The 27,803-nt window shown below is 33.5% G+C and overlaps 3 protein-coding genes across 5 annotated transcripts; all 3 read left to right on the top strand.

Annotated features, from left to right (window-relative positions):
• The first annotated feature begins 4,929 nt into the window (after nucleotides 1-4,929).
• On the top strand, nucleotides 4,930-7,734 carry LOC114414692 (serpin-ZX-like). Its single transcript, XM_028379053.1, has 2 exons — nucleotides 4,930-5,410; nucleotides 6,639-7,734. The coding sequence occupies exons 1-2, from the start codon at nucleotides 5,021-5,023 to the stop codon at nucleotides 7,416-7,418; spliced, it is 1,170 nt and encodes a 389-aa protein (XP_028234854.1). The 5' UTR covers nucleotides 4,930-5,020; the 3' UTR covers nucleotides 7,419-7,734.
• A 3,877-nt stretch (nucleotides 7,735-11,611) lies between these two features.
• LOC114414693 (mitogen-activated protein kinase kinase kinase 5-like) lies at nucleotides 11,612-17,948 on the top strand. Of its 2 annotated transcripts, none has more exons than XM_028379055.1 (12): nucleotides 11,612-12,078; nucleotides 12,172-12,302; nucleotides 12,859-13,348; nucleotides 13,620-13,707; nucleotides 14,631-14,693; nucleotides 14,805-14,968; nucleotides 15,386-15,461; nucleotides 15,631-15,690; nucleotides 15,782-15,907; nucleotides 16,663-16,884; nucleotides 17,224-17,330; nucleotides 17,448-17,948. In XM_028379055.1, exons 1-12 carry the CDS (start codon nucleotides 11,783-11,785, stop codon nucleotides 17,635-17,637), a joined length of 2,013 nt encoding a protein of 670 aa, XP_028234856.1. In that variant the 5' UTR covers nucleotides 11,612-11,782; the 3' UTR covers nucleotides 17,638-17,948. The 2 variants fall into 2 exon arrangements, with proteins under 2 accessions (XP_028234856.1, XP_028234855.1); XM_028379054.1 differs by having other exon boundaries at nucleotides 11,617-12,078; nucleotides 12,169-12,302.
• Nucleotides 17,949-18,582: 634 nt separating this feature from the next.
• Nucleotides 18,583-27,750, top strand: LOC114414694 (gamma-tubulin complex component 5-like). 2 transcript variants are annotated; one of them, XM_028379057.1, is made up of 16 exons: nucleotides 18,583-18,858; nucleotides 18,966-19,229; nucleotides 19,326-19,423; nucleotides 19,656-19,818; nucleotides 19,914-20,024; nucleotides 20,227-21,252; nucleotides 21,337-21,489; nucleotides 21,566-21,665; nucleotides 21,810-21,904; nucleotides 24,598-24,786; nucleotides 24,895-24,951; nucleotides 25,101-25,172; nucleotides 25,333-25,431; nucleotides 25,760-25,891; nucleotides 26,014-26,187; nucleotides 27,277-27,750. In XM_028379057.1, exons 1-16 carry the CDS (start codon nucleotides 18,742-18,744, stop codon nucleotides 27,433-27,435), a joined length of 3,009 nt encoding a protein of 1,002 aa, XP_028234858.1. In that variant the 5' UTR covers nucleotides 18,583-18,741; the 3' UTR covers nucleotides 27,436-27,750. The 2 variants fall into 2 exon arrangements, with proteins under 2 accessions (XP_028234858.1, XP_028234859.1); XM_028379058.1 differs by lacking the exons at nucleotides 18,583-18,858; nucleotides 18,966-19,229 and having other exon boundaries at nucleotides 19,656-19,810.
• Nucleotides 27,751-27,803: the final 53 nt, after the last annotated feature.

The following is a 27,803-nucleotide window of genomic DNA, read 5'->3' on the forward strand; positions in this document are numbered from 1 at the left end:
ACTCTTATGATCTTCAAAATAAATATTTTATCTTCTTAGTTCTTTAACTAATATTTTTTTTTTACATTCTCCTATATTCACCACAATATTTTTTTAATTTCTTAACAACCTGTATCTTAAACATTCTTATTAGCAATTAGCAAGACCCGTTTTACATTGATAAAAATATAAAACAATCGGTTTCAATTTACATGTGTCAATAAACTCGTATATAATAGTATCTAGTGTAAGGACGTGGTTGTGATAATTATCATAGTTACAGAATAATATCTCAACTACGCTATTTGCATGTCAATACCAATAGTATTAAATGTGTTAAGGATTGAATCAGCATCACAGCTCAACATATTCCAAATCCAACCAATTTAAGCCTTTTGTATTTTTGCATGAGTGACTATCAAGTAGAGTTAATTAAGACAAACATTTTAACTTTGTAAGTAAGTTAATTAACTAATCAAAAAGTTGCGCTGCAACTGCTTCCTACCGTTGGCATTAGAATCCAGGAAGTAGCGTGTTTATTGTATTTTGAAATAATAAAAAGTTTAGTTATATAATCTTTTATTCTATAAAATATATTATTTATAATAATATTTTAAATAATATATGTGTTCTTATATATTATAAAATAAAACAAGATAAAATTTTCAGAGTGGCAAATAGAAAATAATCATTATTCTTGCTATTCAAATTATAAATTATATTTGACAAATATTTTTATAATTATTTTAAGGAACAAATTTGGCTTTTAATAATACAACTTTCATTTGCTTAGCAAAAAAAAAAGGATGTATTTCAAGAAGAGAAAAAGTCTCAAAATGTAACATATGGATTTATTAAATAGATCAATTAAATATTATATTTGAGAAATTTATAGAGCAATTAACTGTGGAAACTTATTCGTGATATTTATAGAGCAATTAAATGTTATAAATAAAAATGGATGCTGACTTAAAAAAGAATTTTTCGACAAAGTATACTAATGACCCAAACTTGAACAGAAAATATATATATATTTGAGAAACACGAGATTTTTATGTACTCTAATAAAATATCCTTAACCAACACTCAATTTTACTTTTATATGTATTAAAATTAAAATTAATAATAAAATCACGGTAATTTCTACGGTGGACCACTATTGCTAATCGTCGTTAGATGTATTAGTAAAAAATTCAAATGTAAACTTGAAAATATAGATGTAAAGGACAAGTTAACATTTACCTGTTTTTGTTAAAAGGTAGATGTTAAATTCCCACAAAATTTCAAAATTTGAAACGCTTGCTCTAAACACTCTCTTCAAATGTCTCGTGAATCACAGCTGCTTATTTGCATCTTTGTCAACATCTAGCTTGATACTTTTCTATTTATTTTAAGTGTTGTTTAATTTTTTTTACCCAAACTAAAGAAATACAATAAATTTTTTCGTTTCTCATTAAATTAAATAGTTATAAATTTTTCTATTTGACTCTCTTTTATTTATGCTCTACAACAAATACATATTAATTATTTTTCATCTTCAATTTCATGATTTGACAAAAGTTAGGTGAGAAGTAAGAGTATAATAGAGAAAAAATAATTAAGCAAGTGATTTGAAAAAAAATATTAATGAGTTAAGATGAAAAATCTTTTTTTATCATATTTTATTTATCTTCTAATCAAATTCCGAATCAGTCCAACCCATTTCTCCTAATAACCAGGTTTGAATCATTATCACTAATAAAAAAATCTACCAAATCAACAACTAATATTCAGCTTTAAAAAAATTGAGTAAGCCAAGCCTTTCTAAATGTATTACAAAGGACGCAGTTGATATTTTTTTTTATAGAATATAGTACAAATAAATGTCATCTTAAGTTCATAACAATAATAATAAGAAGTTGATGATTTATTTCTACATACAGTACAACTATAACAACGATAATAACAAGTATAATTTAAATAAATAAGCTTATCAAGCAATTTATGATAATATAAATAAATAAGCCTATATCAAGCAACTTATGACAACAATACTCTTCATGTCAAGGCGGTTAATGTCACGGACATTGTCCTATTTTCTCCCTTCACATGAGTGATGGAGAATGAGATTCATTGGATAATTTAACTAATTTTGACAAGGGATTCTCATATGCTGCGCAAAATAAAACAACTTAATGTACCCCAAAAAAATATTCTGAAAAACTCTATCGCATTAGATCATTCCTCAATCAAATCTCATTTTTTTAAGGAGAACTAGAGTTAATGGGCAAGCCTTCAATTGAAGGGAGTAGGATTAATTGCTATAAAATACGTAATTGGAGCTCCTCGTCATCCTTTCCGTTATTTCGTTTTACCAATAAACCTGCACATCGCCCTCTCCAAAATTTTCCATATCTCGCTAAATATGTTATATTTAAAATTTATATAATTTTTTTTAAAGAAAACAGATTTAGTTTTTTTTAACTGATTTTTGGTTTGTAAAAAAAAAGAAAAGAAGCTGTTTTTTTGGTTAAAAACTGATTTTTAAATTAGTTTCAAACCATAAGGCTAGTTGTAAATAAATAACAGTTTTAAAATCAATTTTAAATCAAGCAAATTTTGGATGGGGGACAAAGCAACCAATAAGGAGTTTTAAGCATATTATAATTTGTTTATTTTTTTATTCATAAAAATGAAAAGATAGTATCAAATAATTTATAACACTCACTGTATATCTTTGAGATATAATTTGTTTAATTAAATTAGTACTTCTTCTACAATCAAATGTAAAAGAGAAAAATAATAATTCACCTTAACTAAAAAAGTTAATTAATCGCATTTAATCGGATCGATCTTAATTAAAAATTAATATTTTTCTTAACATATCATTTGTTATAACTTAATATCAGAAATAAAATAAAAAAGTCATTAACATTAAAACCTCAATTGATATTTTATCCAGTTATTTAATTAAAATCGGAAGAGATGCAATTTTGTCCCAAGAAAAATTCATATAACAGATCAACCTCATCTTAAATAGAGCAATCTTTGAACCAATCAGTGCCTCACTTATAAGTATGATAGATAACCTATTAGATACACATGATAAATAAGGCCGGATATTGTGGCTTGATAGCAAGGCATGGTAAATTTTAAAACTGTCAGAGTAGTCAGACATTGGGTTTTCAACTTTTCTTGGTTAGGTATTGGAAAATCAAAATGCAATCAAGTCCAACCCCACCCTCAAGTCTCGATTAAGTTATTTAATTATTTTACATTTTTAATGTATAAGAGAGACTTGATGCATAAGCTTATATAGCTCTCGTACCAAAATAACTAATAAAGTATAATGTATTGAATAAGCCTAACCCATTTTTATCATGCCTAATTTAGAGTGTGAAACCCTCAAGCCAACTCACCGAATCTTAAGCAAATGCTAGTTTATGCTTTCATGGGTTGATAAAACAGAAGAACCTTCTGCAATCACACAATGGCCTAACAAGCAATCACAGCTCATTTGTAGAAATAAAAAAATAGCAGTAATGGGCCATTTTCAACAACTCTACTTTACGAAGTAGGGTGTTATATTCTACACCTCCCAAATCACATCCTGCACCTTCCAATTTTATAAAAACCCCAAAGTATCCTTTTTATATCCTCTTCCTCCTCAGCGTTGAACACCCCCACCAATGAGTTGTTCCACTTCACGACCACTAGATGTTGCCACCAGCTCATCATTCAACTCCACGATTCAACCTCTAAACTTTATGAGTATTTTCTCCATCTTGCAGTGATTCTCATCCATGAGGGAGGTAGCAAAAGTGTTGTCTTATCCGGTGAGGTAGTCCAAGTACATAGTCTTCTCTCTTATTTGTGAAGCATTTTCATTTATGGATCCCCTATTCCAGAAGAGAAATATTGGGAATGGTACCCGGAATAGGTATTTAGGAATGCTTGTTCCAAAAAGGACATTTTGGGAATAGTGAACCCCCATCAACACCAAAACACAAGCACTCAGAACCCACCCCCAAACCCACAGAAACCAAACCAAACCCCACACTAGAAAGAAGAGTTCAACTTACCTTCAATGACTATGGCGAAAGGGGAAGGAGAATTTGTGGTGTCGCGTTGCAAAGAGGGTTGAAGGGGAAAGAAGAGATGTGGGGTCACGAGAGGGAGATGAGTTGTTGCAGGGAAGGGAGTGGGTCGCGGAGGGAGCAGTTGCGGGAGGGAGGGGCGTCGTGGGAAAGGAGGAGGGAGGTGTTAGGGTTTGGGAAGGAGGTGCAAAGTCATTGAGGGTAGTCTAGTAAATTGACACGGACAAGGGAGGTGCAGGATGCGATTAGGGAGGTGTAGGATATAAAACCCTACGAAGTAGTATGTCAAACATGGGCCTGATTTTATTATTGACAACAACTAATGATTTTTTGACTCCCTTTTTAATATTTTCACCCTCAAAATTTTTTAAAATTTCTATTCTACTCCCTCCTCTTCCTCATTCTCTTCCCCCTTCTCTCTAGACACCCTTCAATCCCACCTCTTCATTTTCTCTTTAAAAATTCTCTCATTTTTTCTTCTTCTATAAGTATTGCTCTGCCCAGTCTTCCTTTAATTTTTACATTTTCATTATTTATTATCTAGGATCATTCCGTTTGTTATATTTTTGCATGCCGCTGGTTTAACAAAAAATAGTTTTCGTTATATAAAGATACACGACGAAAATTTTTATTATGTATATTGTCAAGATACACAAAAGAAACAAGTTTTCATTGTCTTGTAAAGATTCTGTAAAAAAAAAAAAAGTCATTTTTTTGTAAAATTAACTAAGAACAAACAGCTATGTGTGAATATCATAGGCCTGCTTGAAGCTTGAAAGGCCCAAAATCATAAACACGAAATTCGAAAACTTAATCCCTAAGCATACGCGTAGCCACGCAGGGAGACAAGTGTGAAATGAAATGTCAAAGTGGGGGCGCCACACGGACACGGTTGTCCTCCTGATAGTTATATTAATAAGTTGAGCGTCTTCGGAGACTGACTTAATTCGAAAATCCAAACAACAATGGACCTCCGTGAATCGATAAGCAACCAAACCGACGTGGCCCTGAGCATCTCAAAGCTCCTGTTGTCGAAAGAAGCTCGGGACAAGAACCTCGTGTATTCGCCGCTGTCGTTGCACGTTGTTCTGAGCATCATCGCCGCTGGCTCCAAGGGCCCCACACTCGATCAGCTTCTCTCCTTCCTCCGATCCAAATCCACCGATCATCTCAACTCCTTCGCCTCTCAGCTCTTCGCCGTCGTGCTCTCCGACGCCTCTCCCGCCGGCGGGCCTCGCCTCTCCTTCGCCGACGGCGTGTGGGTTGAGCAATCCCTCTCGCTTCTCCCTTCCTTCAAACAACTTGTCAGTGCTGATTACAAGGCCACTTTGGCTTCAGTTGATTTCCAGACCAAGGTAACTTTATTTCCCTCTTTTATTCATCCCCTTGTTGTGGTAGCATTGGATATGTTTTATATTAGAGGAAAACCCTTTTTGTAGTTGTTCGATAATTACTAAAATTAAAATTCTTTTGTAAGTCACTTGAAAACTCTTTGTTCCACTGTAGAGAGTAAGCTCTTCCTTTAAAGGATCAAGTCTACAAGTATCAGATCCTTAGTATGCCTTTATCCAATGATTTTCAATTTAGTTGGTTCATGACGTGGAACTAGTAGAGCTTCTCTTCAAGTAATTTTTACTTGGATAAACTTCTCTCCAAACACTTGTAAGAGAATAAAATAAGGAGAAAAAAAATATAAATACGCTTCTTTCATAATATGGGACCTAAAATTAGCTTATGCACAAGTTAAAATCAACTTCTACAACTTCTGTAGAAGGTAGATGATTTTAACTTCTCCAAAAACGGAAATTAACTTGTGCTTAAATTAATTTTAGTTTTTGAGATAAACTTATTTCATTTTTTTCTCATAAGTATTTATAGAGAAGTTTATCCAAACAAGATATTAGACTTTGATCCTCGCTGCCTTCTAACTAAATAAAGTAAAAGTGTAAATTTCAACACAAGATAACGTTGTGTGTGACGGTGTAAAATGTGAATACCTTTTTCCATTCTTTTGAATTCTGTGGCTATTTAGAGGTATCTCATGCTTCTTATTCTGATCATACAGCCTTGCTGCTGACCACAAAATATGGAAAACATTCAAGTGTCATCTTTGTAGTCATTACCAATTTAAAATTGATCCAAGCACTAAACTAGACCTGCTAATCTTTTCTTCCTGAGTCTGAGTGTGTGATCAAGCAAAAAAGTGTGTAAACAAGATGCCAAACAAGTGCTGCAACAGCTGGCCACAATGAACCTCTGGGCTTTGGCTCTTATAATCTAGTACTAGATGGAAAACAAATCTCCAGATCCTTTGCCATGTCACTATTGATTTTAGAGCAGGATAAGTGTCAACTTCTATGAGAATTGTTCCCTGACATGGTCTGATTTGTAACTCTCCTCATTGTTTGTCTGTTGTAGTCATATTTGATCTGCACTGTATCTAATTGATTTGGTAGCATAAATATGAAGAAGAAAAAAGATTAGTAAAGACATGAATTCTTCTATTGAAATGCTTAACAAACCAAAAAAAAGCCTATTTATACAAATGATTTTAAATTTGATTAATGATTTTTACTATTTAAGGCTGTTGAAGTGGCCAATGAAGTTAATTCATGGGCTGAAAAGGAGACAAATGGACTTGTTAAAGACCTTCTTCCTCCTGGATCAGTTGACAGTTCAACCAGACTCATCTTTGCAAATGCACTGTACTTCAAAGGAGCATGGAATGAAAAGTTTGATTCTTCGATAACAAAAGACTATGATTTTCACCTTCTTGATGGCCGTTCAATCAGGGTTCCCTTCATGACGAGCAGGAAGAATCAGTTTATTAGGGCTTTTGATGGTTTCAAAGTCCTTGGTCTTCCCTACAAGCAAGGTGAAGATAAGCGCCAATTCACCATGTACTTTTTCCTTCCAGAAACAAAAGATGGGCTGTTAGCTTTGGCTGAGAAGTTGGCTTCTGAATCTGGGTTCTTGGAACGCAAGCTTCCTAATAACAAATTGGAAGTAGGAGACTTCAGGATCCCAAGATTCAAAATTTCTTTTGGGTTTGAAGCCTCTAATGTGCTGAAGGAGCTGGGAGTGGTTTTGCCTTTCTCCGTTGGAGGTTTGACAGAAATGGTGGACTCTGCTGTGGGTCGAAACTTGTTTGTTTCCGATATATTTCATAAGTCTTTTATTGAAGTAAATGAAGAAGGCACTGAAGCTGCAGCGGCCACCGCTGCAACTATACAATTTGGGTGTGCGATGTTTCCAACTGAAATAGACTTTGTAGCTGACCACCCTTTCTTGTTCCTGATCAGAGAAGATTTAACTGGAACAGTACTCTTTATCGGACAGGTGTTGAATCCTCAGGCTGAATAATATTAACATTGGTAGCAAAACTTATGCTCCTATTCTGTTGTCTTGATTTACCTATGGTTGGATGATCCAAAATTTCTGGCAGTTTCACATGTGGCTTAAGAAGGTAAAAAGGTACATATGGATCACCGTTTTAAGTTTTGAACACTTACGAGTATGGCGTTGTCTAACTAATTTCGTCTTCCAAGGGTGATATGCGAATAGCCAAATATCATAGTGCGATGCTGGTACTAAAAATAATGTGTGATTTGTAATCAGGAAATTTTCTACAATTTGTTAATGCATTTCAGGGATTTTCTCTTATCTCTCCTTGATTGAATTGGATCCTCTACAGAGTTTGGAATTCAACCGCGCCTCATACAGTTCTAATCTAACGGTTATTGGTTGACGCCAACATATTTAACCGTTTTATATTAGCTAACAATTTAACCGTTTTATACATTTGTTGACGCTAATGAACTGTTGTGAGTTATTTAGCCACGAGTGTAATAGCCGTGTGTGATTCGCAAATAACCAAATGTTAATGCTATAGTAGGATAGTAGAAGAGTAGTAAAAAGTTGATGATATGTGATTTGAAATCTGGAAATTTTCTATAATTTGTTAATGCATTTCAGTTTTCAGGGATTTTCTCTTGAAGAATGCTTTTGCTTCACATGTTACATTTTGCAACTTATCTTTCTTTCTTGATGGCTCTTTCTCAGTTGCGCATTACACTTACATGTCCGAGAAGCATTATAAGAGATATAAAAATCTGGATTGCTAACAAGAGACTTTTATTTTTTATTTTTGCAAAAGGGGTGCTAAGGCATCACTACAGCACATAAAAAAATAAACTAATTATAAAACTTGGGGGAGGACCTAACCCCAGAGGAATCGTTAGAACTTAAAATAAGGTAGAGATCTTTTGTAACTTTTCTTGTTATTTCAAAATAATTTGGTCAGTCAGATATAGGGGATAAGCTTGACGTTTAACAAGGAAACAGAAAATAAACTATATCACCATTGATAAATTATTTAAAGAGTTCACTAATCGAGCGTCCTTGAAATGTCCTACAAAGGATCACCATTGTCCATTGATAAAGGATCACCATTAAGCTTGAAACCTAAAAATTAAGATTTCTTTTTTTTATTATCATAAAAATAATTCCTTTTTGTTTATATTTTTTAAATGTCCTATATTAGAAAAAATATTGGTATACTTGTAGATGTAATATTACCTAATTTACCATTTTTATAAAACGCATTATCGTAATTATAAAAAAATATTTCATAAAAATTAATAATACATTAGATTGATTTGATCAGAATATATTCCATTATACTTTATCGATCAGAATATATTTCATTATTATAATTACGATGAATTAAAAAAAATTTAGTGACATTTTAGCAAGAAAAGAATCAATATGGTCACATGACATTTATTATGTGACAACTTTTTTTTATAATAATAATAATTTGTATGCTTCACTCACCAAAGACTACGATATTCACCTTCTTAATGACAGTTCAGTCAAGGTTCCTTTCATGACTAGCCACGGGAAACAGTTTATGAGGGCTTTTGATGGTTTCAGAGTCCTTGGCATGGTATTGGCAACAGAAAAGGCCAAGACCAGCGACAGTTCACCATGTACTTTTTCCTTCCAGATGCAAAAGACGGGCTTTCAAATTTGGTTGAGAAGTTGACTTATGAATCTGGCTTCTTGGAGAGCTTAAGAATAACACAACATTTTTAGTTCAAAAGTGAGTTTGAGCTTAAGAAAAACAGGTTTTTAGTTCTTAAGATGAAGTTGGGGACTAAAAACAGTGTTCTAGTTACAACATTTTTTATCTTAGATAGAAATCAAAATACTGTATTAAACTATTAACTTGAGAAAGCATAAATAAAATATAAATAAAAATAATAACAACAAATTAAAAAAGAAAAAAATATATGAGTGATTTATTTTAATAAATTATGTTAATTAAAAATTAATACATTTATATTTAATAATTAATTTACATATAATAATAATAATTTAATTATACGTTATGAGTTAGGTTGGATTAAAAAAAAATTATTATCCAATCCACACGTAAATAGATCTAATTAGATTGAGTTAAGTTTAACACAAATTTTTAAAAAATTCAATGAAACTATTTGAATTAGTTTGGATTCGAAAACACTCATTTTAGAGTTTTGTCAAACTTTCTATATGTTTGTAATTTTTTCTGTATTTATTTATTTCTTGTGCTCATGTCGTATTTCTTGTATCTTCGTCCCTGGGTCACGTTACTTATTTTATAATCTTAAATTAATTTGCATACTTTTATTCTTATAAGTTTGATTAATTCAAGTACTTTTTTTTACTTTAAAATCCACGATTAATTTTTGTATTTTTATACTTTAAAATCCACTATTTATAATTTTAAAAATTGAATAAATATTTCTAACAATATATCAAAACAACTGCAATGCACGAACAAACAAGAATACGAGATACCATAAAAAAAATATCACGGATGAAAAATGAAAAACAAGTTAAACAAGAATTAAAAAAAGTTAAAATTCTATTTGAATAAAAAATTCAAAAACACAAATTACAAGAAAAATTGTTCCTCAAGCATGTCTATTTTGCTTAGATGAGCTTTAAAATTAATAAAATACAAGCCAAAAATACAATTTCGATCCCTCGCATGAATTTTTTATTTTAATTTCTTAAATTTAAAATTTTGATTTTGATATCTTAAAGTAGGGATGTTTAATGTGAGATTGTTTTTTTTTAAATGATCTAAATCAAATATAAAATATAAAATAATGATGTGATTAAATTTAATTTAATTTAAATATAATAATAAATTGAAACTAAATCAAATCAATCTTTTGTAATTTAGTTTGATTCAATTTGGTTTTTTAATATATTATCATAATGCATAATTATGTTATATTATTTTTAAAAATATTTTTAGTTAAGTTTTGTCACTATATTTTAGTTGATTTTTTTTATTTATATTTTAAATTATTATAAAATAATATTATCAGCTCTTTTCCAACATAATAGTAAATTCTTCATCATTTAATATTTAACATCATTTTTAACAATATTAATACATTTTGTTTAAAAAATATTAATACATTTTGTTTAAACCGTATGAAAATAAAATATGCATTTTGATTACAAAGTAAATATCATGTCATAAGTTGTTTAATATTTATTATTAATTATCACAACAAAAATCACATACTATAATCATTGAAAATTTAAATAATATTAGTTACATAATATATATTTTTTGTGAAGGTAGCTACATAGTAGATAATACTAAACATCCATTAAATAAAATTAATATAATTATAATATGCTATCTTGTTTAGATTGATTTTTATAACAAAATTTGAAAATTAAACTAAATTGCAACAAAAATTGTAGTTTTTGAGATTTTTTGTTTTCACGATTTTTAGTTTAATCAAATTTTTTTTATGTCTATTTAACAGTTTAGAAATAGTATGGTTTAATTTTGAATATCCCATCTTAAAAGTAATTTTGTTAGACTAAGTTGCTTATCCTATCACACACTACTTTGGATATGTAACAAAAGATAAGATATGATGTAAAACCACATGGGTGTTTATCACAACAGGCAATTAACACTGACAAAGGATATTCTAGTTTAACTGAGACACTATGAGAAATCAAAGCACAACTTTTTTAAAATTTAAGGAATTAAATTAGAACTAAATTCAGCTTGGAGGAAAAAAAATATTTAGCCTAAAATATATTTTCAACAGGTTGAAAAATGTTGCCAAATGCAGATATAAAAAAAATATAACCATTTGAATTAATGTTGGTTACCATTAAAGGATCAAACTAAAATATAATAAAATCACATGAATTAAAACTAAAATAAAATACAATCATATAGATTAAAATTCAAACCTACGACATTAAAAGAAATGAAAATGAATGTGAAGATAGTAGTAAGCTGTAAGAAAATCGACATTTAAAGCCTTGAAATTTACATCTGACATTAGAAAAAATCAAAATGTGAATCAAGGGGGTCGTTTTTCTGACTTCATGAAGAGGTATTGGGATAAGTTTTGAGGGGTGTGGTGTGGAGAGTTGTAGTTAGGTTTGAGTTTAGACTTGAGAAGCCCAAGTCAAGAGACAAGACTCACTCACCAATTGCCTTTCTTATTTTAATCCAAAGTCAAAAGTGTTGACCATGAAAGCGAAATATTCGCCATTCAACCCAAGAGGCAATTTGAATTGGAAAAGTAATAATAGTTCTCGCAAGCAAAGAAGCAGCGTAGGTGTTTCCTTCCCCGGGCACTTCTCGCTTTTGCCGCAATACATGACGAACTTCTTCTTCTCAATTAGCAACAGCAATGAGTACCACCAAGTGTAACAAGCTCTCTTCTACTTCACCTACGATTCACCAGCGTAGGCTCACCCGCCAGAGGAAGCTTCGCTACACCAGTGACAAAGACGCTGCTCTGCATTCAACTACCTCTCTACCCGCTTCTCCTCTTCCTTCCTTTAAGTCCGCTTCCAGTTCCGACCATTGGTCTTCCTCTGCGGTTCCTCAACCGCTTCCGCGTCCCGATTCCCCGTGGATCCGCCGTCACGACCATCATCACCTCGGATCTCCCCCTTTCGAACATCCTGCTTTCTCTTTTCGCAGGTAAAATTAGCATCGCTGCTGTTCCTTTCGACACGGTCAAACGCGCGTGTCGGATGCTGATTCGTTTGTGATTTTTTTAAAACGTTTCAGAAGGTCGGTCGATCATGATGCGGTGAGAAGTTTAAGGTCTGCGAGCAATTTGGGGAGACCTTCTTTTGATCCGGTGACTCCCAATGCTAAATATGATTTGAGAGTAAATATTCCGCCCGCCAGAGTGTTGGCAGGTGAGTTCTCCACTCGTGCAGTAGCACCTCAGGTATTAGAGAAAGAGAAATATCAGAAATTCACTCTCTAAAGAAAGTGATTGTATAATTGGAATCATACATGTGATGAACTCTTTTCTTCTTTTTTAATTGAGAAATGTGATACTTGTCACATGAAGATTATTGAGATCACATGGTCCACTGAACAATATTTCTAATTTCTTTTTTCTAATACATTTTTTTTAACATTCTTTATTATTGACTGAAATGTATAAAAAATTATAAAATTTTTGTGAGTGTCATTTCTTTTTTAAAGAGCTACTTATGATTTTCTTGTTTTTAATAAATTTTAAACATTAGCAAAGAGTACGTTCTTAGAGATAATTATTAAATAATCTAGGAGCAGCACATCTGTACATGTTTATGATCTTGGTGAATCTCTATATAACTCGGTTATGTGTTAAGTAGTGATTGATTAGGTGGTGGTCGTAGACTATATAATAATTTCTCTTGGGAATAAATATTAAATATAGGAGATGTTATAGTTTTCATACTTCTCGTACGGCTGTTGAGACAGGCAATACTAGTTCGTGTAAAGATCACAGAGAACTCTCTCATGACCATGACTCTGAAAATGTTTCCAACTTGAGATTGCATTTTGCGGCCAAGAGTGCCCCCAACAGCATATTCTCCAGTCCTGTTACTAGTCCACGTAGGTCCAGCAATGTAGATTTTTATGACATTTTGAAAGTGTCACCGGCTAAAACTGCTCAGAGTCCAGACCGGTCTCCTCTGCGCAGCCCTGGGAGCCACCTCAATCAAGAGGGGTCTCAGCTTCATAAATTTTCCTCCAGAGTGTGGCCTGAAAATAATCATGTGGATGCAAATCCACATCCACTGCCCCTTCCTCCTAAAGTTTCACCACAGACTGCACACTCATCTCCGCAGCATCAGCCAAGTATCGTGCACCTCAACACAGAAAATTTGCCTTCAATGAAAGGTCAATGGCAGAAAGGAAAACTTATAGGGCGTGGATCATTTGGATCTGTTTATCATGCAACCAACTTGTATGCACTTCTTCCTTCCTTTTATAGCCTGTTGTGCAAAGTTTTAAATTGTTGCCACAGTCGTGGTTTCATTAAGATCTTTAATATTATGGAAAATTGTTGATAAATGCGGTGGATGTGGTTGTAATTGCTGTCTGAAAAATCTTGATTTTGCAAGATATTTTACTGTTTTTGTGGCTGTTGACCTTATTTTAAAGCCTTGCTGTTATCTGCTTTGCATTTTTAACTTTTTTCTAGTTACTCACATGCATTCCTGTTTTCTTTGCGTCAGAGAGACTGGAGCCTCGTGTGCATTGAAAGAGGTGGATCTGTTCCCTGATGATCCTAAATCTGCTGACTGCATAAAGCAACTTGAGCAGGTTCTTCCCCTATGTGTTTTTAATTTAATTATGTTAAAAAACAACACATCTGTTGGAGAAAACAATATTATGCCTATAGTAAAAAATATATGTGTGCAACATGGTCAACTCCATAGCACAATTTGATTAGCTGTGAATACTGCCTTACAGTTGGATATAGCCGCATTGTCACTGTAGGTTAACTGCCAATTTGCCAATGTGAACAGAACTCATGAGCCAACATCATAATTGTTCAGGAATAGTTTGAAATTTACTTGGAACATAAAAGAATATTATTTTGATCTTAATATTAATAATATTGTCACCGGCTTTAATTTATTTCCATCCTTCACTCCTGTCATGGGTTCATTTCAGTTACTGTATTGAGTTTTCCAATTCATTGATCTGATAACTAGAACAAATAATCCAAGATTTTTAGAGTAAAGAAAGCTAAATTAAGTAGAAAACACACTCAAACAGTAGTTTTACCATATGAGCTTCTGTGCCAAGATTTATTTTTTAACTAATACAGAAACTAAAATTTTCAATCAATTACACTCTTGGTACAGTTCACACACACACTAGGAGAGGTTAGTATATTGTGTATCCTATTCTCTGTTCTGATAACTAGAACAAATTCCTATATTTGTTTAATAGTAAAAGGCAAAGATTAAGTAAATATCACACTCGAAGCAAACAGAAGTCTAACACATACAAACAAGGAGAGGTTTTCAATATAAGCCTTAGTACTATGATTTGTTTATAACTAAATAGAAGCCACACTAATATAGTTTGTAAAGAATTTTGGATTATAGTTCACATTTCTTTTCTTTGATTGTTATTTTTTTTTTCCATTGCAATGAAGTCTTTTCTTAAGTACTGTATAATTGTTTGCCAATTGGCTGCTGTTAGAGCCTGTTGTTCTGAATTGTCCCATGTTTCAGGAAATCAGAATTCTCCGTCAATTACACCACCCCAACATTGTGCAGTATTATGGCAGTGAAATAGTGAGTTAATTATTGGTTCTTGTTCCAAGTATACTATACTGTTTACAGAAAAATCCAAGGATCTTTGTTCTTGTGAATAAGATTGAATTTGTGACACATCTTGGTTTTCAGGTTGGTGATCGATTGTACATATATATGGAGTATGTTCATCCTGGATCACTTCATAAATTTATGCATGAACATTGTGGAGCTATGACAGAGTCTGTGGTTCGCAATTTCACACGACATATTCTCTCTGGATTGGCATACTTACATGGTACCAAGACTATTCACAGGTAACAACTTACTATGATGACTTGTTATATCTCATCAGATGCACTATGTACTGACATCTGATGCACAAGCTGATTCTATCCAAAATCTTACCTCAAACAAATAAAAAAGATCGTATGGAATTTGGTCTTGATCTGGTAGAAGTTTTTTTTATGTGTATTTGGATAAACAACTTAAGCTCTTATTTAATAAACTTTTATCCCATGAGAGCTTATACCATAAATTTGATCATGAAACTTACTGGAATAAGCTAAAATTTTAATAAACTACACTAGGAAGGAAACTTATTGAAGATAGATAAAAAGAGCTTATGTGAGTCTTAAGCTATTTTTATAAGCTCAGATAAGCTCTTCCAACCCCCCCTATTCTGCTTTTTAGCTTATAAAACCTGATTACCATTGCTGTATATGGTTCTTTAGGGATATCAAAGGTGCAAACTTGTTGGTCGATGCATCAGGCAGTGTTAAGCTTGCAGATTTTGGGGTGTCAAAAATTGTGAGTTCTGAAGTTCTTTGTCATTTACATGTGTTAACTTGTCTCTAATAAGCTGTCAGCTTGTCACAATTGGTTTATGAATTATCTTTGAAACCAGAATTTTTTTTTATTTTGTTTTATTTATTTTCTTTTCTTCTGGTTTTGTAATTTGAACACTCTGTTTCTTCAGCTGACAGAGAAATCATATGAACTATCATTGAAGGGAAGTCCCTACTGGATGGCTCCTGAGGTAATTTATTTGTTGTATTATCTATGGAGTTTTAGATGGGTAATGAGTAATGCCGTGCCCCTTTTTTTTTACTGTAATTTGTTTATTGAAGCTCATGAAAGCTTCCATAAAGAAAGAGTCCAGTCCTGACATTGCCATGGCCATTGATATATGGAGCTTAGGGTGCACTATCATTGAAATGCTGACAGGAAAACCTCCTTGGAGCGAATTTGAAGGGGTGAGCACCTTATTATGCATGTGAACTCATTATAGAGGATTGCACATATTAATTTGTTGGTTTAATATAAGAAGATAAAAAATCCCTCTACCTCTGTTGGGTGGCAGGGCAATTATTTGTAGCAGTTTTCCTTTTAATAATAATTATCATTGGAAAAAATTATCAGCAAGAGAACTACATATGCTATGCTCTAAATTCTGCATGGGTTTTTCCCCTTCTTTGGTAGGGGAATCCCTTTAACTTTTCTAAATTTCTAGGAATCTTAAAATCCCATGTTTAAAATGATGTTCTTAAAATACATTCGCAGGAATTTTATTTTTCCACATTTCCATTAATTATTATTATTTTTTTAATGGAAGGGGAAGTGGGAATCCAAGATATGAATGTGCGAAAGTTTTAGGCATACTCACGAAACATTGTCTAACTTTCTGAGGAATATTTCAGGCATACCAAAATCATTTATTATATTCCCAAAATGAATTATTCCTGGAAAACATTAACGAACATAATTCTCACTTCCTTTAGGAATAAAAAAGACTCCACATACCGAACACCCTTTTAACTTGAACCATGTACTGGTTCAGTGGTTCCCTTGTTTTTAATATTAATTCGTTGATTTGATTGTGCTTTCGTATATGTCTAAGCAAGGCATTTAAATATCCTTGCATTCCTTAGATTTTCCTATCTCTGATATTAGTATGCTCAGATTTGGTTACTTGGAGAATTTAATGACCCAGGTGTATTCTGTGTACTAGCCTCAAGCAATGTTCAAGGTACTGCACAAATCCCCAGATCTACCTGAAAGTTTGTCTTCAGAGGGACAGGATTTCCTTCAGCAGTGTTTCAGAAGGAATCCAGCAGAACGACCATCAGCAGCAGTGCTTCTTACACATGCCTTTGTACAAAATTTGCATGATCAAGATGTTCAAGTTCATTCCCAAGGGCAAAACTGTCCCAGAGGAGACCCTGGACCAGGAGTAAGTGCTAATTATATTTTGAACTCCTTGGTAATGGACCATTGTCAATTTGTCATGGTCCAAGGAGATCAATCATTATGAATTATAAACCACCCTTACTTGGATTTATAGGAGTTGAGCTACCTTTTGTAGACAGAGAAATTATTGTATGGTCCTGGTTCCAGCCAATCTCTACTCGACATGTAGCTGAGTATTTTAATTTATGAGAAAAAGTTAATAAAAGCTAATTATATGTCATGTGAAGATTGACCAGAAACACCATGATGGTCCTGGAACCATTAAATAATTTCTCATGTAAAGGACTTACTGATAACTTGCCCAATTTTTTGTGCTTTGTAGGATGATTCACGTAGACATAGCCCCGGTAACAGTTCAAGAAATAGCCGTGGTGTAGGGTCAGCATCCATTCGTGCATGGTTTTTTAACAAAACTCATAATTTAATAGGGTATATTTTCATCATTATTTGCTGTTGGTATTTTACATATGAATGCTAAATTTGGTAATATGCTTATGGCTGCTAACTGATTGATTGACACCATTCTCTTTGTTTTGTTTTTTACAGTGACACTTCGAAAAAATATGTTTCGGAGGATTCTAATCATGTCACATCTTCTCGTGATTCTCCTTGCTCGATGACAGAAATGAACAATCCTCAGTCTCCCATGAAATCTAGTGCCCTTAACTACATGACTGTAACCAATCCCAGCAACATACCCCTCAGTGCTGTTATGAAAATCATCAGGAACATTTGAAGCTAAGATTTCGATTAAAACTTGGAAGGATCGTGACAGAAGACTGGGGCATATATTTTTCGGAAGTTCAGCAATTATCACAGCAGGGATTTAGAAGCTAGACAGTCTTACACGTTATTGAAAAATATATCAACCCGAAGTGTTGAAATAAATGATAAATTCACATTCATTTGCAGTTATTATGTACATAATAACAAGGCTAGGTTAGTTGAACCTATTACCACATGACAGATTCACATGTAAATTTAATTGATTATATGATATTTTAGTATTTTTTTATTTTACTAAGAGTAGTATGCAATTTACATCCTCTCAAACCTGTTGACCTAACCTGTATAGATTAGCTCTAATCTATTCTAATTTATTTTAGTGTTGATAAATCAATTCTCACATTTTAGCAAGGAATAAACTTTTTAATATAAATTGATGATTAAATTAATTTGAATATATTTTCTTAGTATAAGACCACAAATATTTTTTATAAAAAATAATCTTATTTGAGTGAGGTAGTATTTAACACAACGGTAAATTTAAAGCTCGAGATTAATTAATTTGAGTATACATCATTTAAATAATTTTTATTTTTTAAAATTAATTTTATCAGAATCAATTCCGTTAAACTTTAAATAAATGGTCCCTTTGACTATAGGGTTAAGATAGTGCACAAGTCTTTTTGATATCCAAGAGTCATTTGTTAAACAAAACATACAATATTAAAAAGAAAAATCATAATACTAAACAAAAAATCTTTTGAATGAATTGTTTAAATAATTTTTTAATTACTTAAAAATATTGTTTTATTTAATTTTTAAGTTAGAAATACATGTGTTTTTTTAGTTGAAGTTATTTTCATATAATAATTGAAAAGATGTTAGGAGAAAAATCGGCCCATGTGCAGCCCAATTGATGCCTGTGTTCTGTCGGGCAGACCCAGTGGTTGGTTGGTCACCTCCGCCATTAACATTTGAAAGTCATATTCTGTTTCAAATTTCCATCTCCACACTACACACTTTCCTTTTCTTCTTTTATTTTTCTCGCCTTCTGTCTTTCTTACCAACGGAGCATAGTGTCTATGAGTGTTCGCTACTAATTCAGCAGAAGAAAATGAGGGCAGAGTCACAAATTCCCCGAAGCTTAATCCACAGAATCTACGCTCCCTTGGCCAACGAATTTCATTTTGCAGCGCCAATCTCCACCTCCAGAACAAATGAACGCGAACTCGTATGCCTCTCTCTCGATTCTACTCTTGAATTTAATTTGCATTATCCTTTAAAGAACTTGCCAATTCAATTGTGCATTTCTGCATCCAATTGTTTAATTGATGAAAGGTGCGAGGTATTCTACGAATGCTGCAAGGGTTTTCTGGTCCCCTATTCTTTTGGGATAAAAGTGCTAACAGTTTCCGTGCAAAGAGCGGAGTGTACGTGAGTCATCTCTCACAGAAAAGTCTACACTCTCTTCTCAATCAGTTTATCCACGCAGCCACGTGTCTCCAATTGGTGGCGATTACACTTGATAAAGTCGAAACCGCAATGCCAAAATCTCCTCCTACTTTGAACGCATTTGCGTGCTCTGCTTCAGCGTGCCTCGAGGTTTCTTTCTAATAACGCTCATAGGATAGATAGGATCCAACTTTACACATGCTATTATTCTCTCTTTTTAAACCAGGTTTATGTGTTGTTACGCAGCGGTTGCGTAATATTGCCTTGAAGGAGGAAACGTCCACGAGCAATGCAGATGGTGTAACCACTCCAACCTTGTTAGGATTGGCTAATTCCTTATCGAGGTTTCTGCTTTCTTTAAATTCTGAACTCTAGCAGAGTTAAGGGTTATGTTTGTATGTAGACTACTGGTTGGTTTTTTTTTCCGACTTTCAATATATTGTCTGACGAGAATTTGATTTTAGGAAAGTTGGTTTCTACATTTGGAATTTTCTTTGAAATGCATTTCTTGAAATTTAGTTTATTTGGGCAGTTGTGAGTTTGCCATAGTATCTGATGGTCGTTTGTTGGATTCAGTCTTTGCTCAGGTGCTGAGTTCCTATTTCAAGTAGTGCATGAGGCTATTCCTGCTGTATACTTTGAGTTTGGTGTGTCTGTACCGGCTGCAGAACTCGCAGTTCATGTGCTTGACTACCTTCATAAGAAGCTTGACGAAGTGTGTCTTGTACAAGGTGGTGAGGTCGTGACTTAATTTTTTGTGCTGCTCATATATATTTTTTGAACATCTTTTTTTTGGCTCGGGATGATAAACTTTAAAAACTATTCTAATCTCAGGAGGAAGCTTATCAGATGGTGCTTTATATGTATGTTGGGAGCTTGTTGCCATATATTGAGGGTCTTGATTCCTGGCTTTTTGAAGGAATTCTTGATGATCCTTTTGGTGAGGTAATGGCTATTGAATCTGTCAATTCCTTGAGGGGAAAGAAGTTCTTTCTCTATGTTCTGTTTTGTTGTTTAACTAAGAAATTACTCATGTTGAGTTTTCCATTGGTGCAAGAATTGTTAAGAAAAACTTTTCAAAACATAAAATAAGTTAATCTAAACATGTATTAAAATGTTATATTGAATGTGCCATCTCTCTTTTCAGATGTTCTTTTTTACTAATAAAGAAGTCTCAGTTGATGAGGCTGAGTTCTGGGAGAAGAGTTATTTGTTGAGAAGGCTGCAGCATAGCAAGTTAGATTCAGAATTCTTCTCTTCCACGAATTATGTCAATGATTCTGTGCCAGCATCAAACGACAAGGAAATGGATAGGAGAGATTCCATCTCTTTGTCTAGTACAGTTAAAGGAAAAGAGCCGAGCATTAGAGACCGTCCAGCCTGTCCCTTTTTTATTAAGGATTTAACTAAATCAATAGTTTCTGCTGGAAAATCTTTGCAGCTGATGCGACATGTACCTGATTGCTCAGTGAATTGTAGCAAAGGAAGCAATTATGAGATTGGAAATACCAAATGTTTAAACTATGGTTTATATCCTTCTCAAAGAATGACTGGGTTAACGTTGCCCGAAGTTTTTTCTGTATCACTAGTTGGACTTGTTGGCCATGGCGACCATGTTTGTAAGTACTTTTGGCAAGACAACTGGTATGAATCTGTATCTGTTTCATCCAATGTATCTCATGTAAATGAGGAAAAAGCAGATAATGACAATACTGAAAAATTAATTGCTCCACCTTACTCAGAAAAGACATGGTATAAGTTCTTGATTGATACATTATTTCAGAAAAGATCAGCTGATTTGAAGCTAAAATACAAAGACATAAATAATGACACAAGAGAGCTGAGAGGGGCTAGAGTTATTGATGACGAAGTGCTCCTCTTGAGGTCATACATAGAAAATCCAGTTATTACTGTATGTCAAAAAAACCTAGGAAAGCATGGGGATGCCCTGAAAACATTGAGTTTATCTCGAAAATTTAGCTTGCCTTCATTAAATGATGAGGGTTTAAGAAAGGCTATATTTGGTGGAGAAAGTGCAGCATTTTCTGATAGTGAAGGAACGAACTATACTTTTGGCTTTCACTTTGGTGAATCTGAATACCTTCGCTCACAGGATGACAGAAAGCTGTTAGAAATGTTGTTTCCTTTTCCCACTATTTTGCCTTCATTTCAGGTATTTCTACTTGGTACCCTGAGCAGCTTTAGATTTAGGCTGCAGTACTTTGGTATATTGATCAAATATTTGATATGAAAACAGGATGATCTTCCTGTGTCAGAGCTCTTGCCTTTTCAGAGAAACAGCAGTCTTATTTCAAGAGTTCTTCGTTGGATGCAAAATGTTGACCTAAGAATTACTCCACTTCCTCTGGTTATTATGCAGTACTGCCTAACCGTCTACATTCAGAAACAGGTGAATTTAATTAAACCATAGTAATATCCAGGGTTTAACAGTATACAATATATAAGCTCTATTTTGAATAAAACAGGTGGATTATATTGGAGTGAATATGTTGTTAAAGTTGATGAATGAATGGAGATTCATGGATGAGCTTGCAGTGTTGCGAGCTATATACTTGCTAGGTTCAGGTATTTGCTTATTATTTGGATTGTTTTTATTCTTTTTTATATTGTATATTGTGCTCGAATATTTTGTTTAATCTCTTTATGCAGGATTGGAGTGGAGTTATCTTGGTTTCTCTGTTTTCTGTGTTGATATTTTGTCTTGTGCAGGTGATTTGCTGCAACACTTTTTGACTGTAATTTTCAATAAGTTGGATAAGGGTGAAGCATGGGATGATGATTTTGAGTTAAACACCATATTACAGGTAGATTTACTTGATGTTGTTCAACTGTTATTTTATGCTATGCTATTTGCTCTGGTAGACTTTTTTGGTTCTACTCTATTTAGATTCCGTCTAACTTCTGCTGCAATTTATTCTTCAAGTTAGACTAGGAAGTTGCTTCTAAGGTCTAATTTCTTAGATTAAATTATGTTTAAATTTATTCTATGATTTGAGGATTAATGGAATGGGTTATCATTTAATGCTTGATATATGACAGTTCGTAAGATCTTCGGCTAATTCTATCCAGAGAGTAAATTTATATAGTGTCATAATGTGTTAGCCAACTAGAAAGGACCTCAGCACCTGATGCGTACAAATAGTACTCGCACAAGGGAAAACATACCCTATGCAGTAGTAGCAGTGGACTAAAAGTCCAGATATCGAACCCAAAGGACCAGTTGGGGAGCAATTAAGATTTAAATTAATTAAAGGATAGACGTGATCAATTGTTTATTATGAAGTAAGAATCAAAGCAGGAAAATTTAGTGTGAAAACAATAATTATAGTGCAGCCTAGAATTGTGACTTTTATGTACCATTTTTCCCCAATCGTAATTCCAACAAAAATCCAAAAAAAAAAAATTCAATTGTCAGCGCCTCTTAAATTCGCAGTTAATAATTTTCCATAGTTAACAATGTTGTTTCCCCTAATTTAATTCTCAATTGATCATTGGTGAATAATTAGGGAAAATGATAATCACAGAGAGGCTGATTAAAAGAATCTAATCTGCTAGAAATTCACACAAAAGGTTTGATCGTGCAATTTATGTGAATTCAATCGCTTCCTAGTTCAGTTAATTACATGCAAGTGATCGTTGTCAAGCAATAAACTTAATTTAAAGTGATCAGTTCTAAAAGACATTAAGGGTATAGAAGAAATTCAATCTACAAAATGACGTCAAGGAATTTCATTAAAATCAAAATCAGGGTACAAAGTATAGTTACATCATAATTCCGAACTAAGGAGAACTAGTGATTCATGGTCATGGTAAGACTAAAAACTCAATAAGAAACATAGAAAGTGCAAAAGGAAAGAAAACATTACAGAAATTGACCCCAATGATGCATCCTACATTCCTCTTCTGGAAAAAGTCTGACACTGCTTTTGCTCCTTACTTGGAACCCTCACAAACTTAAATAGAACAAAAGATATTAAAAAGAGAGGTCCTCAATCCTTATTTATAGTATTCTATGGAGGTCCTCCTTCTATCTTTTTATAATTAAAGAATATTATTTTTAAATCTTGTTAATTAGGATTTAAATTTGACAGGTGATCTTTGTCATCTTTATCTTTTTAATTTCATTAATTGAGACTTAATTTTAGTGGGTCTTCAATTCCTTAAGTGACAGGTGACGCAAGCGATCCACGACCATACAAAATCACCACACGTCTACAACATTACTGCAGTCGTACGAAATTATTATGATAGCTCCAAAAATGCATGACTTTTAGTTCATTTCCACATGAAGCCTCTTAAGTACCTGTCTTTCACAAACTTACATCAAACCATGAGTTTTGTGAATGAAAATGTCAACATGCATTAAATGGGCATGAGTTTTGACCTGTGATCTTTGTCATCTTTATCTTTTTAATCTCATTAATTGAGACTTAATTTTGGCGGGTCTTTAATTCCTTAAGTGACAGGTAATGCAAGTGACCCACGGCCATACCTAATTACCACACGTGTATAACATTACCACAATCATACAAAATTACCATGGTCGTGGTCTTTTAATTAGCTCCAAAAATGCATGATTTTTAGTTCATTTTCACTCACATGAAGCCTCTTAAGTGCCTGTCTTTCACAAACTTACACCAAACCGAGTTTTATGAATGAAAATTTGTCAACATGCATTAAATGGGAATGAGAACTCACTCAAAAATACTATCAAATTCCATTTTATCAGTACCTTATTATGCGTGGCTAACTTAATAGGATATGGGACTTTTTAATGACTGTATTTGTTCCTTATGCATGTGTGACTTTGTCTATAGACATATTACTTCTGGACAAGAATGAAGTACCATTGGGAACTTGATGGTATGATTAACTGATTTTCACATTTTTGCTTCTTTCTCTGCAACATGATTTTGTGGGGACATGGCTAGGTGTGTTGGACTGTTGAGCATGTTTGTGTGTCTTATCATATCATGTTCCTCTGGTCTTAATCTTTCTTTCTTACTACCCTACAAATTTTGATACATTTTATCTACTGGTTTGGAATTTACTGCAGAACCATCTTTTTTAGATTTAGATTCCAATTCTACCTAGCATGCAAGAATTGGAGCACTGTAAACCATTCTCATCTGTAATGGTTTTGTTGTGGAGTTTCTCTTATAAAGCCCATTTTGTTATTGGTATTTTTGAGGTATATTGAATCAATGGTAAAATGATGGCACATGAAGTTGTCTCAAATATCAAATTAAATGCTTTGAAAAAAGAAGATGGGGATGTTAAATTCAGGCTTCTCTGCTTCTCCCTTCTATACTTGTTTGGTGAACTAGTAGTGAGTAAATGATTGCGATCATGTGATATTGCTATTGCTGTATATACCTCCTATAATGATGGATTGTATTGTGTGCATCAGTTTATTTAATAAATTTAGGAATCTTTATATGCCTTTGTTTTTTATACTATTTTCTGTTCACAATCTATCTATGCGTATCAATTACAGGAATCAATCAGAAATTCTGCTGATTGTATGCTGTTAAGTGCTCCAGATTCATTGGTAGTGTCAATAACCAAAAATCGTGTTGACGGTGATGAGGAAGCTAGCACAGCTGGTGTTTTGAGTACTCCTCGTCAAAGTCATGCCAATAGCTTTGGAATTAATGGCCTTGATATGCTCAAATTCACGTATAAGGTCATTCTTTAGTTAATTTATTGTGCCTTTCTAACTGAATTCCTATTTAAGAATATGAGCTTCCTTACAAAAAATTATAAATGGATATTGGAAATTTGGAATTGGCAGGTCCCTTGGCCTCTTGAACTCATTGCAAATACAGAGGCAATTAAGAAGTACAACCAGGTGTCTGGCTTGCTTTTGGGATTTTTTCTCTTTTTGCCTTGGCATTTTAATTCTTTTCATCATTCAGATTATGATGGTTGTTCCTGCTATCTAGTTGGTTCTTTTTACTAGCTCTATTCTACTTTTAATTTAAATAAATATATTTTTAGGTGATGCGGTTCTTGTTGAAGGTCAAGCGTGCAAAATTTGTATTAGATAAAGTGCGGAGATGGATGTGGAAGGTGCTTCTATAGTTCCATAGATTATTCCTCATTTCTCTTTGGTGGAGCATGTCCTCCCTCAGCTAAATCTTTCCTGGAATAAACTTAACAATCTAGTTTTGCATTTTACTAAATTATGGACATTAACTGTAAGGTTTGAAACTGCAATCATCCTTTGCAGGGTAAGGGATCTGCTACAAACAACAGAAAGCATCATTGGTTAGTGGAGCAGAAACTCCTTCATTTTGTGGATGCTTTTCACCAATATGTTATGGATCGGGTATGCAGATTGCATTAAGATAATTCTAAAAATAATTTCTCCAAGATTTATCTGCAAAGCACACTATACGTGGGACATGATTAATTGGCATTGAAGAAATGATCTAGCATAAACACAAATAATAGTAAGGCCTGCTAATCTACTAATAAAATGGCTAGTTCTAGTTGTAATGGCTTTTAATGCCCTTTAATTCCTTTTATGATAATCACTAATCACACAATGGAATCTTCCCATTAGTATACACTCGTGCTTAAGCAAGCTTCCATCAGTTCTGCATTTTGGGAAGGAAACCTGAGCATTTTTATCTGTTACTACAATTTCTATGCAGGTATATCACAGCGCATGGCGTGAACTATGTGAAGGTATGACTGCAGCAAAGTCTCTGGATGAAGTCATCGAAGTCCATGAGGCTTACATCTTATCAATTCAGCGGCAATGCTTTGTGGTTCCTGATAAGCTGGTGATTTATCATATCTCTTAATTTGGGCATTTGTATTCTCCTTTTATCATGTTTTGACTGGTCTATTTATTAATCATAATGGAGCAAGCTTCAGTAGTTTTAGCATTTTTTATTGCATTCAGGGGGCTCTTATTGCCAGCCGCATCAACAGCATCCTTGGCATAGCTTTAGATTTTTATAACATACAACAGACATTAGGTAGTGGTGGAGCTGTTTCTGCAATCAAAGCAAGGTGTGAGATGGAAGTGGACCGGATAGAGAAACAGTTTGACGATTGCATTGCTTTCTTACTAAGGGTATTCTTCTACAGAATTTATTTTAATCATGCCGCTACTATGTGGCTGCTGCCAGTCTGCCAGTTCTACTTGGTCTTGATGAAAATAATGGATTCTTTATACTATGACTAAAATACATATGCAGCATTATTTTCCCCATGCAGATGTTTATATAAATATGTAAGAGAAACTGAGCACTGGGGAAATTTACGGATATATGTGACCTGATAACAAAATGTTCACATGAATTGTGTCATTGCTATTATTGTGTCACAAACTTGCAGTAATATTATAATCTACAACGTGCACTGTAACACATAGGCAGTTGGGCACATTGATTTTAGAATTACGATGCTCTCAATTTAGAGGGAAACGATTTGGATCAATAGATGACCAAGTTAGATGAGTTGATTAGATACATGATAGCACACTAATTATAGGTAGAAAAAGACTAAGAATACCTCGAGTGAAAACCTTAAAACAGATATAGATCAAAATGGCTTATCCGAAGAATTTGTTTTTTGAAAGGCTTTGGTGATTGTTTTATGCCCTCAAATTAGCACAGTACATAGTACATTATTGGGGAATCATAGTTGACTACCCAATCGGACACCATAGTTCAGTTTGGTGCCTGATTTGACATGCAACTATTTCTTTTCTCAAATTTCCCTTCAACTAACCTCTCCTTACAGCATAAGCACAAAATGGGGTGAGGAATGATTAATGTTTATTATATTTCAATATTTTATTACAAAATAATATGTTTTGTTATGGAAAGTGGTTATTCCTTAGCTTTTTTATATAAAAAATAAAAAGAATGCATAATTACACACCAAAATGGTATTTTTGATGGTATCAATTAACGCTGAAGAATAATTCTCCCAATATTATTTTGATAGCATTTTACTCATTTGCTTATGGCATATTGCATGTAAATTTATCTCTCTGCATCCAAGACGGTACTCTTAGTACGTGAAATTAAATGCTAAGATTTGAACACTACCAGAAGAATCTGGTCGTACCTTCCCCTCCCCCACCTTCTGGAAAATAAAAGGTTAATGGTGTTTGTGTGCTTACTTAAGAATATAACTCTTACCCTGGGTTTTTCAGGTTTTATCATTCAAACTAAACGTGGGGCACTTCCCTCATTTGGCTGATTTGGTGACCAGAATCAACTACAACTATTTCTACATGTCTGCTAATGGAAATTTGATGACTGCCTCCAGTTCTGGAAGTGTTACTTCAAGGTTGGGGAAGGCCCCTGGGTAGAATTGTTTGATCTAAAGGTGGATTGTTACAACTATAATCTGAATATGAGAATAGTTCTGCACCTGCTTTCATGTTGTAAAATATTTTGAGAATATCCTCCATTTGCTTAATCTTTGGGCTTTGTGAAGGGGGGAAATTAAAGGCTGTTGCTACCCGTGTTGTCTGTAACTGCAGGGCCACTTGCCTGGCAGCTTCCATGAGTGCATAGCAAGATATAAAATTGTATCGCTGTTGTTTATATGGCAGCTACGTAAGATCAACTCCTACTTTTTTGTCTGATTGTTTAAGCCTGCGTTGAGATCTCTCTCTCTCTCATGTTTGGTTTAATTTATTTTGAAATGTCAGGTTTTATAAAGTTTTTGAAAATA

Source organism: Glycine soja, chromosome 6, assembly GCF_004193775.1.
Source record: "Glycine soja cultivar W05 chromosome 6, ASM419377v2, whole genome shotgun sequence".
In the NCBI taxonomy this organism is placed as follows: Eukaryota; Viridiplantae; Streptophyta; class Magnoliopsida; order Fabales; family Fabaceae; genus Glycine; species Glycine soja.